This window comes from Arachis hypogaea, chromosome 7 (genome assembly GCF_003086295.3).
Source record: "Arachis hypogaea cultivar Tifrunner chromosome 7, arahy.Tifrunner.gnm2.J5K5, whole genome shotgun sequence".
Lineage (NCBI taxonomy): Eukaryota > Viridiplantae > Streptophyta > Magnoliopsida > Fabales > Fabaceae > Arachis > Arachis hypogaea.
The window spans coordinates 66,307,379-66,319,349 of record NC_092042.1 but is presented as its reverse complement, the minus strand read 5'-3'; the positions used below and the strand labels follow the sequence as shown (position 1 = coordinate 66,319,349).

General features: G+C 31.7%; 2 protein-coding genes across 2 annotated transcripts; both read right to left on the bottom strand.

Moving 5' to 3' along the window:
- Positions 1 to 227: 227 nt before the first annotated feature.
- Positions 228 to 5,523, bottom strand: LOC112703306 (pentatricopeptide repeat-containing protein At4g14850-like). The gene is made up of 2 exons (XM_025754705.3): positions 930 to 5,523; positions 228 to 808 (listed from the first exon to the last, which is right to left on the bottom strand). Exons 1-2 carry the CDS (start codon positions 2,519 to 2,521, stop codon positions 343 to 345), a joined length of 2,058 nt encoding a protein of 685 aa, XP_025610490.1. The 5' UTR covers positions 2,522 to 5,523; the 3' UTR covers positions 228 to 342.
- Positions 5,524 to 7,244: 1,721 nt separating this feature from the next.
- Positions 7,245 to 11,971, bottom strand: LOC112703305 (protein JASON). Its single transcript, XM_025754704.3, has 8 exons — positions 11,526 to 11,971; positions 11,040 to 11,088; positions 10,821 to 10,900; positions 9,375 to 9,580; positions 8,553 to 8,635; positions 8,035 to 8,435; positions 7,859 to 7,941; positions 7,245 to 7,578 (listed from the first exon to the last, which is right to left on the bottom strand). Exons 1-8 carry the CDS (start codon positions 11,685 to 11,687, stop codon positions 7,470 to 7,472), a joined length of 1,173 nt encoding a protein of 390 aa, XP_025610489.1. The 5' UTR covers positions 11,688 to 11,971; the 3' UTR covers positions 7,245 to 7,469.

Below are 11,971 nucleotides of genomic sequence, written 5' to 3'. Positions count from 1 at the left end.
AGAATAATTTTTCAAAAATATACTCCGTCTAACAAAATAAACCAACTAATAAACCAACTATCAATGTCTCGATTGATTAAGAGATAAACTTCTATAAAAATAAGGTTAATAATCACATAACTATACATAGATAATTAGAAGCAAGAGTTATAAAAAAAGTTACATAATTAAAGAATACCTAGTTATACTATTTATTTTAATTTTATATATTATACAAAGTTAAAATGATTAAATCTATTTTTTCACTTTTATAATTAGCACCCCTCTAGGCTTACGTTTCTTTTTCTCCCTTGTTTTTTATATTTCCAATTAGTATATTCTGTCGACACAGTGTGAAAACTATCACCAATAATCTTTACAAGAGCACCAACCATCCTTAAACCTATGAAAACGATTATTGTCTCGCACAATAATTTCTCTATCAACAATTCTTGAGATGAACTTAATGGCACTATGACAATCTGTACAAATCCTAAGATTTTTTGTAATCCGTATGGTAACTCTAAGAGGCAGAGCTATGAGACCAAAAGCAAGAGCAATCTTTTCACTGTGATACCAAATTTCTGAAGCCTTTTCTTCTTCTTCTAAGTCAAAAAGTGATAAATTGGTGTCAGGAACATACCCAGCTTTTTTCATCTCCTCTTTTAGCTTATCTAGCGTTGCCTGAATCTCAGAGTTCTTTTCATGAAAATTATCCTTTGCTTGAAAAACATGAACTCTGTTCTTGACAGCAATCCAACTATAGCCAACGTTTTTTTTAATACCTATCTCTTTCATTTCCTTCCTGATAAGAGTAGCATCTTCCCATCTGCATTATGCAATTGTAATGTTAAATCAATTTGAAGTGAAATTATTTATTTTCCACTAAAACTTCTTCAATATAGTGATTAAAGGAAGGAAGACTTGCCAAGATGGTCTTAAACAATTACCTGCCAACAGATGCAAGCATGTTAGATAGTATTACATGGTTACCAGAATCATCAGGATCAAGCTCAAATAATTTCTCTGCTGCAATTTTTCCTAACTTTGTTTTCCCATGCATCCTACAGGCCCCAAGTAGAGCTCCCCAGACTGAAATAGTGGGATGAATTGGCATTCTTTTTATAAGTTCATATGCGCGCTCAACAAAACCAGATCTTCCTAAAAGGTCCACAACACACGCATAATGCTCAGAGCCTGGTTCAATTCCATAGTTCACTCTCATCGACTCAAATATCTGCATCCCTCTCTCCACTGCCCCAGCTCTACTACAAGCTGATAATATAGAAACTAATGTCACATAACTTGGTGTTATACCACAGTTACCCAATGTCATCTCCTCAAATAGATGCAAAGCCATGTCTACATCACCTTGGTGCGCATATCCACCAATCAGTGCATTCCAAGTTACCAAGTTCCTCATAGGCATTTCACCAAAGACTTGCTCTGCATTCTCGATGCTTCCACATTTTCCATACATGTCAACAAGTGTACTCCCAACAAATATATTCTCCTCGACGCATGCTTTGACAGAGAGTGCATGTACTGTCCTGCCCAATTCAAGCCCTCCAAGCTCAGCACAAGCACTAATTACACTTGATATCATGAAATCCGTTGGTTCAACGCCTTCTTCCCTAGCTCGCATGAAGACTATGCAAGCCCTCTCTTCCTCATGGTTTTTCACAAGAGCAGCAAGCATAGAACACCAAGAAACAACATTCTTCCACCCAATTCTGCTAAAAACCATTTCAGCAGATATGATATCCCCACACTTTCCATAGAAATCAACAAGCCCATTCGAAACAGAGACATCCTCCCTGTATCCACCACGAATTACAAAAGCATGCAACTGACGCCCGAGCTCCAAATTTGACATGTCAGAACACGCATTAAGAAATGCACAGAATGTGATCGAATTCGGCTCTCCATTCAGGCAAAGTAACTCCTTGAATGCACTTATTGCATCCAAGGACTTTCCATCAAGCAATGCATTGGAAATATAAGCATTCCATGTGGCCAAATTTCTGTCAGGCATTTCATCGAACATCTTGCGAGCATCAATTAGGAGACCAGTTTTACTGTACATATCAAAGGCACTGCACCCAACAAAGACATCATAAATCATGCCACCCTTTAACGCAAGGGCGTGAACCTGTTTCCCGGTAACAGGCATCTGCAGCGAAGACAAAGCCTTAAAGATACACGGGAAAGTGAAGTCGTTGGGGTGAATGCACTCACGGCGCATGTTAGAGAAGTGGTGGAGGGCAGAGACAAAACGGGCATTGCGAACGCAGCCAGAAATGAGGGAAGTCCAAGTGACGACGGTGCGAGTGTTGGTGAGAGAGAGAACGTGTTGGGCAGAGGTAAGATGGTCGAGTTTGGAGTACATGTTGACTAGATGGTTGCAAAGGAAGGAAGGGAGAGGGGTGTGGTGGGTCTTGAGAATTTGTGCGTGAACAGCACGACCAAATAAGGAGCAGTGGCTTGCAACAGCCGACTCCAACAAGCTGCCAAGGAAGTTTGAATGTTGCACCACCACCATGTTAATGTGGTATGCAACTTATTAAACTAAGATTCTTTTCTGTTCATTGCCTTCATTGTTTTTAATATCACTACCATTTTTTCTACTTTCTTTTCATATAGATACTGATACAACATATAAGAAGTCAAGATAAATTATAGATGAATGTGTTTCTTTTTTAAAGATAAAAAGTCTTGAAGTCGTAATCTCTAAATGAGCATAGAAAGATTATGTTATTTGAGATATAACTCATTGATAATTATAGGTGAATATTGGTTAAGTATTAACTAACAAATAAATAAATATATATATATATTATTTTTGTAATTAAATTACGCATTAGTTTATTTATTTAGATAAAAAAATTAAAATTAATCCTTTAATTAATCGAACTATCATAAATATTTTGGAGACATGAATTGATCTATATTTATGATATAATGGATTAAAATTTCTTTTACATAATCTTTTATATTTTAAAAGATAATTTATTTTTTATATATTATTAATTATTTTTACAATAAATAAAATAAATATGAAAGAGAGATATATATATTATTTTTAAATTATAAAACAATATAATTTTATAATAAAAATTTTTATAATTGTTATATATGTTCTAATTTTTTTAATTTTGTCTTCTATGTTTCAGTGTTTTCCGTTATCAATAATGAGTTATTTTTCAATTTGTTTTTAAATTATAATTTTTTGCTATGTATCTAGATGTTGACACCATCACCTAATTTTCGTTAACTTGTAATGTATATGATTTTTTACCTATCGAAATTTTAAAAACAAGTTGACATGTTTAAAATCATGAGTACTCAATTGTACTCTATTATATTTATTCTTGACCTTTTTTTTGTACTTTCCTTTTTGAGCTTCATTAATTAATTAAGAAAGATATATCAATTTTAAATTTATTAATTTTACGGAATAAATCTTGTATATATCAATAACTATTTATTAACAAATAAGATCTACTTTATGCCAACTCATATGTATGGACAATGCATTCTATGAGAAAGGCGAAAAAGTCACTTTTTAATCCTTTTAATTATTTTATATAAATATTTTAATCTGATAAAATCATAACTATTCAATAATTTATTGGTATAAATTAATTTTTTTTTCTAAAGTGACTAAACAATCTTAGAAAGGATCTCATATATACTATACATCAAGTTTAAACTAAGGCTAATAAACTTTAACAAAGACTACAATTTTGGAAAAAGCCAATGTGATTTCTTTTAGGCTTAAAATTGATTAATATCATAGCATAATTTAATTTTTGCTCTCTCTTTAATAATTTATTTACAATTGTCTTTTTATTCAGATCTTTATGAAAATTAAATAAAATTTGTACCATTTATTAACATTTAAGATAGATTGAATTCCAATTCAAAAAAATTTATTGGTACCAATTAAAAGTAAATTTTAGGATTATATAATTTGTATAAAAATATTAAAATATAACTAAAAATATTTGTTTAAAGATATTAAAATATAACTAACATAACTAGTAATAAAACTTTAAGACTTCACAGGTTAAAAACAAAAGTTTGTATCATTCTTTTATTTTTTTTTTATAATAACTTAAAATATAACTATAAATAATTAGTCTTTTGTTTATTAAACTATATAATTTAATATATTAAGAAGCACTTATCAAAAGTATTTATTATTGCATAATTTTATAATTCCAGTATTAATTATTCGGTTAAAAAGTTATATATAATTTTTATTAATTTATAATATTTTTATTATGATTTTGTAAATTTTTTTAATTATATAATTTTAAAAAAGCACTCAATATTTTTTAGACAAATAATTTGCATCGTCAATACTATTTAACTAATTTTTTAGTTAAATCATTGAATTCAATTTTCATGGTGCAACTAATATTTATATGTTTCTTTACAAACATAGAATATATTTTTGTCTACTGTATATTAACATAATATAAGTATATAATGTTAAGATTTAATAAATGTATACTGTGATGTAAGTAAAAAGACAAAAAAAATAACAAACTGATATTTATAATATTTGATGCTAATTTGTATCATCTTAATTTTTTTTATAAACAACCAACAACAACAATAATAATAATAACAAAGTCTTACCTCACTAAGTTACATGTAGATATCGTTTAACCACTTCATAAATTTTTATGTCTTCTTCTATCTTTCACCCCTTATCCATCTTTCACCTCATCCACCCTCCTGACTGGATGTTCTGTCAGTCTTCTTCTCAAATGTCCAAACTACCTGAGATACGAATCAATCATCTTTTGCACAATGGGTGCTACTCCAACTCTCTCCCTTATATGTTCATTCCTTATTTTATCCAATCGCGTATAACCACTCATCCATCTCAACATCTTCATCTCTGCCATACTCAGCTTATATTCGTGCTCCTCTTTGCCCGCCCAATACTCCGTACCATAAAGTATAGCCGGTTTTATAGCAATGCGATAGAATTTACTTTTAAGTTTGAAAGACACTTTTTTGTCATATATAAAACCAGATGCACTCCACCATTTTAACCAACCTGCCTAGATCTTATGATTTATATCATATTCAATATCTTTATTATCCTATATGATGCACCAAAATACTTAAAATTTTTAATTTTTGGTAGGATATTTTCTCAAATCTTCACCTCTATATTAGGGTTTTACCTCTCAGACTAAACTTACATTCTATATATTCCATCTTGCTATGGCTTATGCGCATACCATACACTTCTAGAGCTTCCATCCATAAGTCCAACTTCTTATTTAGGTCTTCCCTTGATTCTCCCATAAGAATGGTATCATCGGAAGTAATGTGAAAAGATACGGGCTTAAGGATGATCCCTAGTGTAATCCTATACCAATAGGAAATTTTTCTGTCATATTGAGTCTTCACACTAGTTGTGGCCCCATTATACATGTCTTTAATTACATGAATATATGAGATCCTTACTCTCCTCTTTTCTAAAACCTTTCATAAGACCTCCCTTGCACTCTATCGTACGCTTTTTCCAAATCAATAAACACCATATGTAGATCCGTTTTATTACTACGATATCTCTCCATCATCCTTCTTAACAAGTATATCGCTTCGGTTGTGGATCTACCTGGTATAAATCTAAATTGGTTCTCTGTTACTTGTGTCTCTTTTCTCAACCTTCGTTCTGTCACCATTTCCCATAACTTCATGGTATGGCTCATAAGTTTGATCCCTCTATAGTTTTCGCAACTTTGTATATCTCCCTTATTCTTGTAGATAGGTACCAAGGTGTTTTTTCTCCACTCTTCAGGCATCTTCTTTGACCTTAAAATCTCATTAAAAAACTTGGTTAATCAGTTGATGCCTTTCCCTTCAAAGCCCTTCCAAACCTCAATCAGAATATTATCAGGTCCTACTTTCTGCTATTTTTCATCTACTTTAGAGCCTCTTTTACCTCAAAGTCTCGAATCCTTCGATAGTAGTCAAAGTTTTGATCTTCTTCTCTTGTGCATAATCGACCAAGATTCGGAAGAGTCTTTTATTCTTCATTAAATAATTCGTAGAAATAGCTCTTCTATCTTTCATTAATCTTCTCCTCTTAACCCAACACCTCTCCATCCTTATAAACAACCAAGTTATATTAATTTGTTTTTTCTTAGTTAAACGTAGTGAATTTTGATATTTTAAAATTGCTACGTAAATTAAAAAGGCATAATTGATTAATTTATTATTGTGCTAACTGAGCAATGGGTTTTTTATAAAATATAAATATAAAAATAAATTGTAAATGTAGTAATTTGACATTATATTATTGATGGTATAACTCAATTCACATTGACTATAGAGTGTAAGTGCAAGTACATGTGAGTATTTAGAGTAAACTTTTCACTTATTTTTTTATTTTTTTTTTACTTTTAATTTATTTTATTGCTTTTCCTTTCTTTTCAAGTATTTTAATTTCTTTTAAACTTCAATTTTATTTGCTTTTGTTATTTAAAGTTCTGGTTTGTTTTTCAACTTCCCATTTGTTTTACTTTCATATCGTTACGTTATTTTATTTTTAATTGCTTTTTCTTTAAGTATTTTATTTCCAAGTTTTACCTCCTTTTCATTTTAAACTTTATTACGATTATGCTTTTATTTGTTAAAATTTATCACAAGTATTTTGATACAGTTTGTTTTAACATAAATGTTAAGTAATTTTCGAGTCAAATAAGAGGAGTCGTATCTATTCTCATAATTGAGATCTTGATACAAGTTTAATTTTGACAATTTGTTGAGATTAACAAAAATCAAGTAAAATAATCCTATAAAATGTATACATATTGTTAAGCTAATTAAAGTTTGACTTAAGGATTGTCGCAAATATTCAAAGAGAGTGGATCCTCTCACTTTTTTTTTTCAATTATTTGATAAACCGTGATCTCTCACTATTTAATATCTTTTCTCATATGTTTTTTCTTATTTTCACTTAAAGAGTGTAAAGTAAAACATCACACTTAAACAAGTAATTGAAAAAAAAAATTGAGAGAATTCATTTTCAAATTCAAGAGTATTGATTAATCCAAAATAATTTTAAAACTTTATTTTTGTTATTTGTTTTTGGTCAATTATAAATTTATTTTCTAATATTTTTGTATTCTATTTTTACAAAGTTACGTTATTTTATTAATTTTAGATTTCTTAAATTTCTTTGTGTTGATTAAACATTTATTAGTATTTTAATAAATTTGATTTCTATGCCACCATTAGCAAATTTCAAATAACCATTATATAACGCAATAATTCTCATGACTTATGTACAATGCAAGCAGAGGAGGCACACTGCTTGACAATTTCATGTTACTATAAAAATTTGTATAACCAATTGCTTGTTCCAACCAATCAACATGTTGAACCAGGTATATTCAGTTTCCATTCCTCAAATGCCAAACACAAGAATAGAACACTATTTGATTGACAACCCTAAATTATTAGAATGACACAACGGATTGGGGATGCGGTGATGACTGAAACTGAGACACTGCTGTGTCATTTTCTTCATTCTCATTAAAAGCAATTGGTTTTACACAAAAATCTTTCCTGCAAATCCAAATAACATTATAATCAACTATTTTCAGCTACATAAGAATTTTTGTCAATGATTTAAGCAAGGCATAAATTGACTTTTCTCATAATAACTTCGACGTTAGCATAACTAAATAAGCAGGGTGGAAACTCAGGTGTAACCAACTTGACGTGAAGTTGACAACTGAGAGCCGTTAGATGAAAATTTAGTCAAATCATTCAAATTATTTAATGGCTCACAGTTATTAACTTCACGTGAAGTTGACAGCACCTGAATTTTCACCAATAAACATACCTTTGAGATATGGAACTCTCCTCGGACAACGCTTTCTCCAACCTTTCTTCAAATGGCGTTGCATGCCAGTTCACTTTCTGATCCTGAATAGTGAAAAATCAGCAAAATCAGGAGCAATATCAAGCTTTAAAACTCAAATAGGAAAAAGAAAAAAATGTTGATAATATAAGTCATACTTCCTTGTACTTATTGGTTGAGTTTGGGATCCCATTACCATCCCACCACTTAGGAGGAGGGAAATGAGATTCCTCGTCTTCGGTCCAATGCGCAGCAACCATTCCAATGATAGGCCTATCAGATGGAGCTTTGCGAATATGACTATTCGCCATTTCCATTCTCCTGTTTCTCTCCTCTAGAATTACTGACGCCGGCTTCAGCCATGAAGACAAGCTTTCTTCCACCTTTGATTCATTTTCATTCAAGACTTTCTTTGATTTTTCATTCAATGCCTGCTTGGGATACCGAAATTGCGACTGAGCTGTCTCAAAGACAGTTCCTGGTGTTTGCACTTCATCAGGTAGCTTCAAAGGGATGGGATAAGGTGATAATTTATATTCACCCTCCTTATTTGGGGGTTCTGTTTTCATCATATGCCATACACCACAATCAAATGTACCATAGGTTGATGATTCAGTTTCACATTCAAAATGTACACACTTGTTTCACATTCAAGAAGTTGTTTTCTTAGTCATACCTGAACCATGAAGGTTCCCTGTCTTACTTCCTTCACTAGAATCAAGAGAGTCACGTCTAGTATTTTGTGTATTGGAGATACAGCTGCAAAAGAAAGGAAATTAACTTTCGAGAAAACTCTTGGCGTGTTTTTTCAATAGAGCATTCTAAAATTTTGAAGAATTTAAAATGATATGTAACTAAATTGCCATAATTCAATTACATGTAATTTTGGCAACACCTCTGTTGAAGACCTTCAACCTTTTAAATTTAAAAAAAAAAGTGTGATTAAATTAAAAATGCTACCAGATAATATGAAAGTATGACCTTAATTTAAACTATACTTTTTAAGTGTTGTCAAAGCCAGCATATTCATAGTTATCATAAGATTCACCATCAAGTTTTTTACTATCCATCAAGTTTTAAAAGAAGAAAACAAGGAAGGAAATTGGAGAAATTCCCTATCTTATGGGGGTATTCTAAATTCTTTGTTGTGAACTAAACAAAAGACCCCATAGAAGTGCTTCTGATTTGTAAAATTCATTTTATTAATATCAGAACAAATAATTTCTAATTAAAGGATTTAAAATACTCTCAAAAAATGCATTCTCTCTTTTTAAATTCTTTATCCGGATACACTCTTAATTTTGGAAATCAAATGTATAATTTTGACATTCAGAGAAAATCCTTTACTACATAGTAAATGTAAAGTAAGCTCCTGCTGTTCTCAAGATTAAAAAACAGAAAATATCGATCTCCTATGAAATAGACAAAAATGTGGTTATTCCACATTCACTATAAGACGTGAGCATAAAAAAATTCAAAATATAAATAGATGAACAACCTGCTTGGTGTTTGCTCTAAAGAATCTGTTCTTTTCCCCCAATCTTCAGAACATTTCTTGGGGGTTGGGGGGTAGAATGGTTGATTATCTAGCCGAACTTTATCGGCTGACGTGTTGGGATGCCAAGAATGAAACCTTGAAGGCTCAGAATCTTTGCCACAGGAAGGTGATACTTTCAGCTTCTCAGATGCTTTGAGAAACATGGCCTGTCGAAAAAGGGTTCATGTAATTATACGAAAAAAATTTTATCTACAAGCACCAATCTTAAGAGAGAGCCAAAAATTAAATAGCGTTCTAAGTGTTTTTCAAAATTTCTACAAATAGTAATGAGAACATAAACTTCAATCATTATACTACCAAGGTTTCTATGCCCAAGACTGCATACACTTGACTATCTACAAATGTGATAAGTATGCAATGAACCAGCTTACATGCTATCTACAAATTTGTTATCTAGTAGAACAAGGCTTACGCGCTATTGTAGAGAAATTTATCCTCTAAAAGAAGTAGAAAAACATTAACAGAAGAAAATCTACAATTGAGAAAGGTTTGGGGGCTAACAATATTGCAGTTCTTTCCATCCATTATATCTTGAAAATACTAAACACTTCATAGAAATTGCAGTTGCTAGAATTAAAAATGACAAAAGGCTCAAATGTGATAGAGGTCGTTATCTTGAAAGACCATTTTCATATATGCCACTATTGCAAGTTCTACATCTATCAAGGATACTTGTCTAGAATGTTTATAAATGAGGAACATCCCTCACTTCTTGAGCTAGCTTTTGGAGTGAGCGAGGCCTAATCAGTTATGATACCACCATTTTTGGTGATCTCAAACTATACAGGTTACCCTGCTAAACTACAAGTCAACAACTGTAGATTCCAAGGTTGTGACATTTCATTCAAAATACACAATCCAATATAAAATCCTCTTAGAATATAAAATATGAAACAACAGGAAAATAGGGTACAGTTAAACATAAAATGAGAGTATTCCAAGAGTTCTGGGATCTAAGTTCCTCCCTATAAACAGAGACACAATCAATTTTTGTTTTTAAATTTATTCTTTTTTATTAAAAAAAAAAAAGAAGAAGCAGCAAGCTTGAAGTCCTAATTGTGGCTATTGTCAATTGTTTTCAAATATGAGACTAACTGCTACTAGTTGTTTCCCACATTTAGTTTTTCACTAATCATTTCATCTATGAAACATGCTCTCCATTGTCCAGAAACCAGAAATAACTCTAATTGCAAGCTTAGTAGAAAGAAAAAGCATACACCAGCTAACAGCTTCAGCGACTTATCTTGAAGCATTTCCTATTGTATGAAAAATAAACTACATGCCAATATATTATTCCATAATCCATACTGCTAAACATGTAAGAACTGTCATAGAACAACCATTGCATTTAGAAATTAGAGTAATAAAAACAACAAAAATGCACACCTCATCCTTATGTCCCTTGTCATGAATCTGAGCTCCTGCACCAAAACTCTTCCCCTCATTGCAAGCAGATTCTTCTCTTACTTTTCAAAAAATTAAGAGCAGAGTACACATTGAAATAAGAGGCCATATGCTTATAATGGTAAACATCAATTCAAGAAAATAGAAAAAATAAAAGCCATAAAAGTATCATTAAAAAACAGAAACAAAAGAATTAATTACCTTCAGAGAGAAACAAAGTAGACAGCCGATTTCGAGAGACCACAGCATCCTGGTTTACACACAACAAAATTAGAACCTTGATCAAAAGCAAAATTAAAAGAGTTAATGCTTACTTTGGTCTGGTGTTAATGAGTCCAAATAGTTCCTATGAATAAAAAACATTAGTCAACTTGATCCCTTGATCTTTTTAACTCATTTAACCTGCTACAAGGACTAAAAGGGGGGACTCGTGCATAAACCTAGAGACCAAACTAAAGTATTAACCCAGCATTAAAATTCATTGAAAATCAAACAGCTTTACCAAAAACTCTGACAAATTAATCATTCAAATTTCAGCTTAAGTATGTCAACAATTTTCAACCATTTGCAAATCCTCCGACAACAATAAGATATTTTCAAAAAATTCCAATACATTCATAACAATTAACAATACAGAAGACAAAAATAAGTGTTTTTTTAATTAAAAAAAAGGTTAGGACTGGTTACGTTGGTTTTGGACTGACGAGAAAGCGCTGCGGTGGAGGCGGCGGTGGCAGTAGTGGGAAGGTGACGATTGTCACGGCCTCTAAAGCAAGAAAAGAAGCTACCCATGGTGGCGCGGTAGAAGGATCGGAACACGAACCTCAGAATCAGACCTAACCAGCGCATATCATTCAGAAGAACCAGTAATTATAACGTTCCTTTTCTCTATTTTTCTCTAATTATTTTTTAAAAAAAAATAGAGTGTAAATTGATAAGGAAGGAAGCAAGAGAGTGTGAGAGAGAGAGAGAAGGGAAGAGTGAGGAGTGGATTTTGAAATTTGAACTAACAGTGAAGTATGATGAGGAAGGAGGGAGAGGGAAGGAATGGAATTCATATTTCAGGCACACGCTTGGGGTATCTTTTTCCTACGCGCGGATCATTGCTACGTTGGGACGCGCTCATATATCGC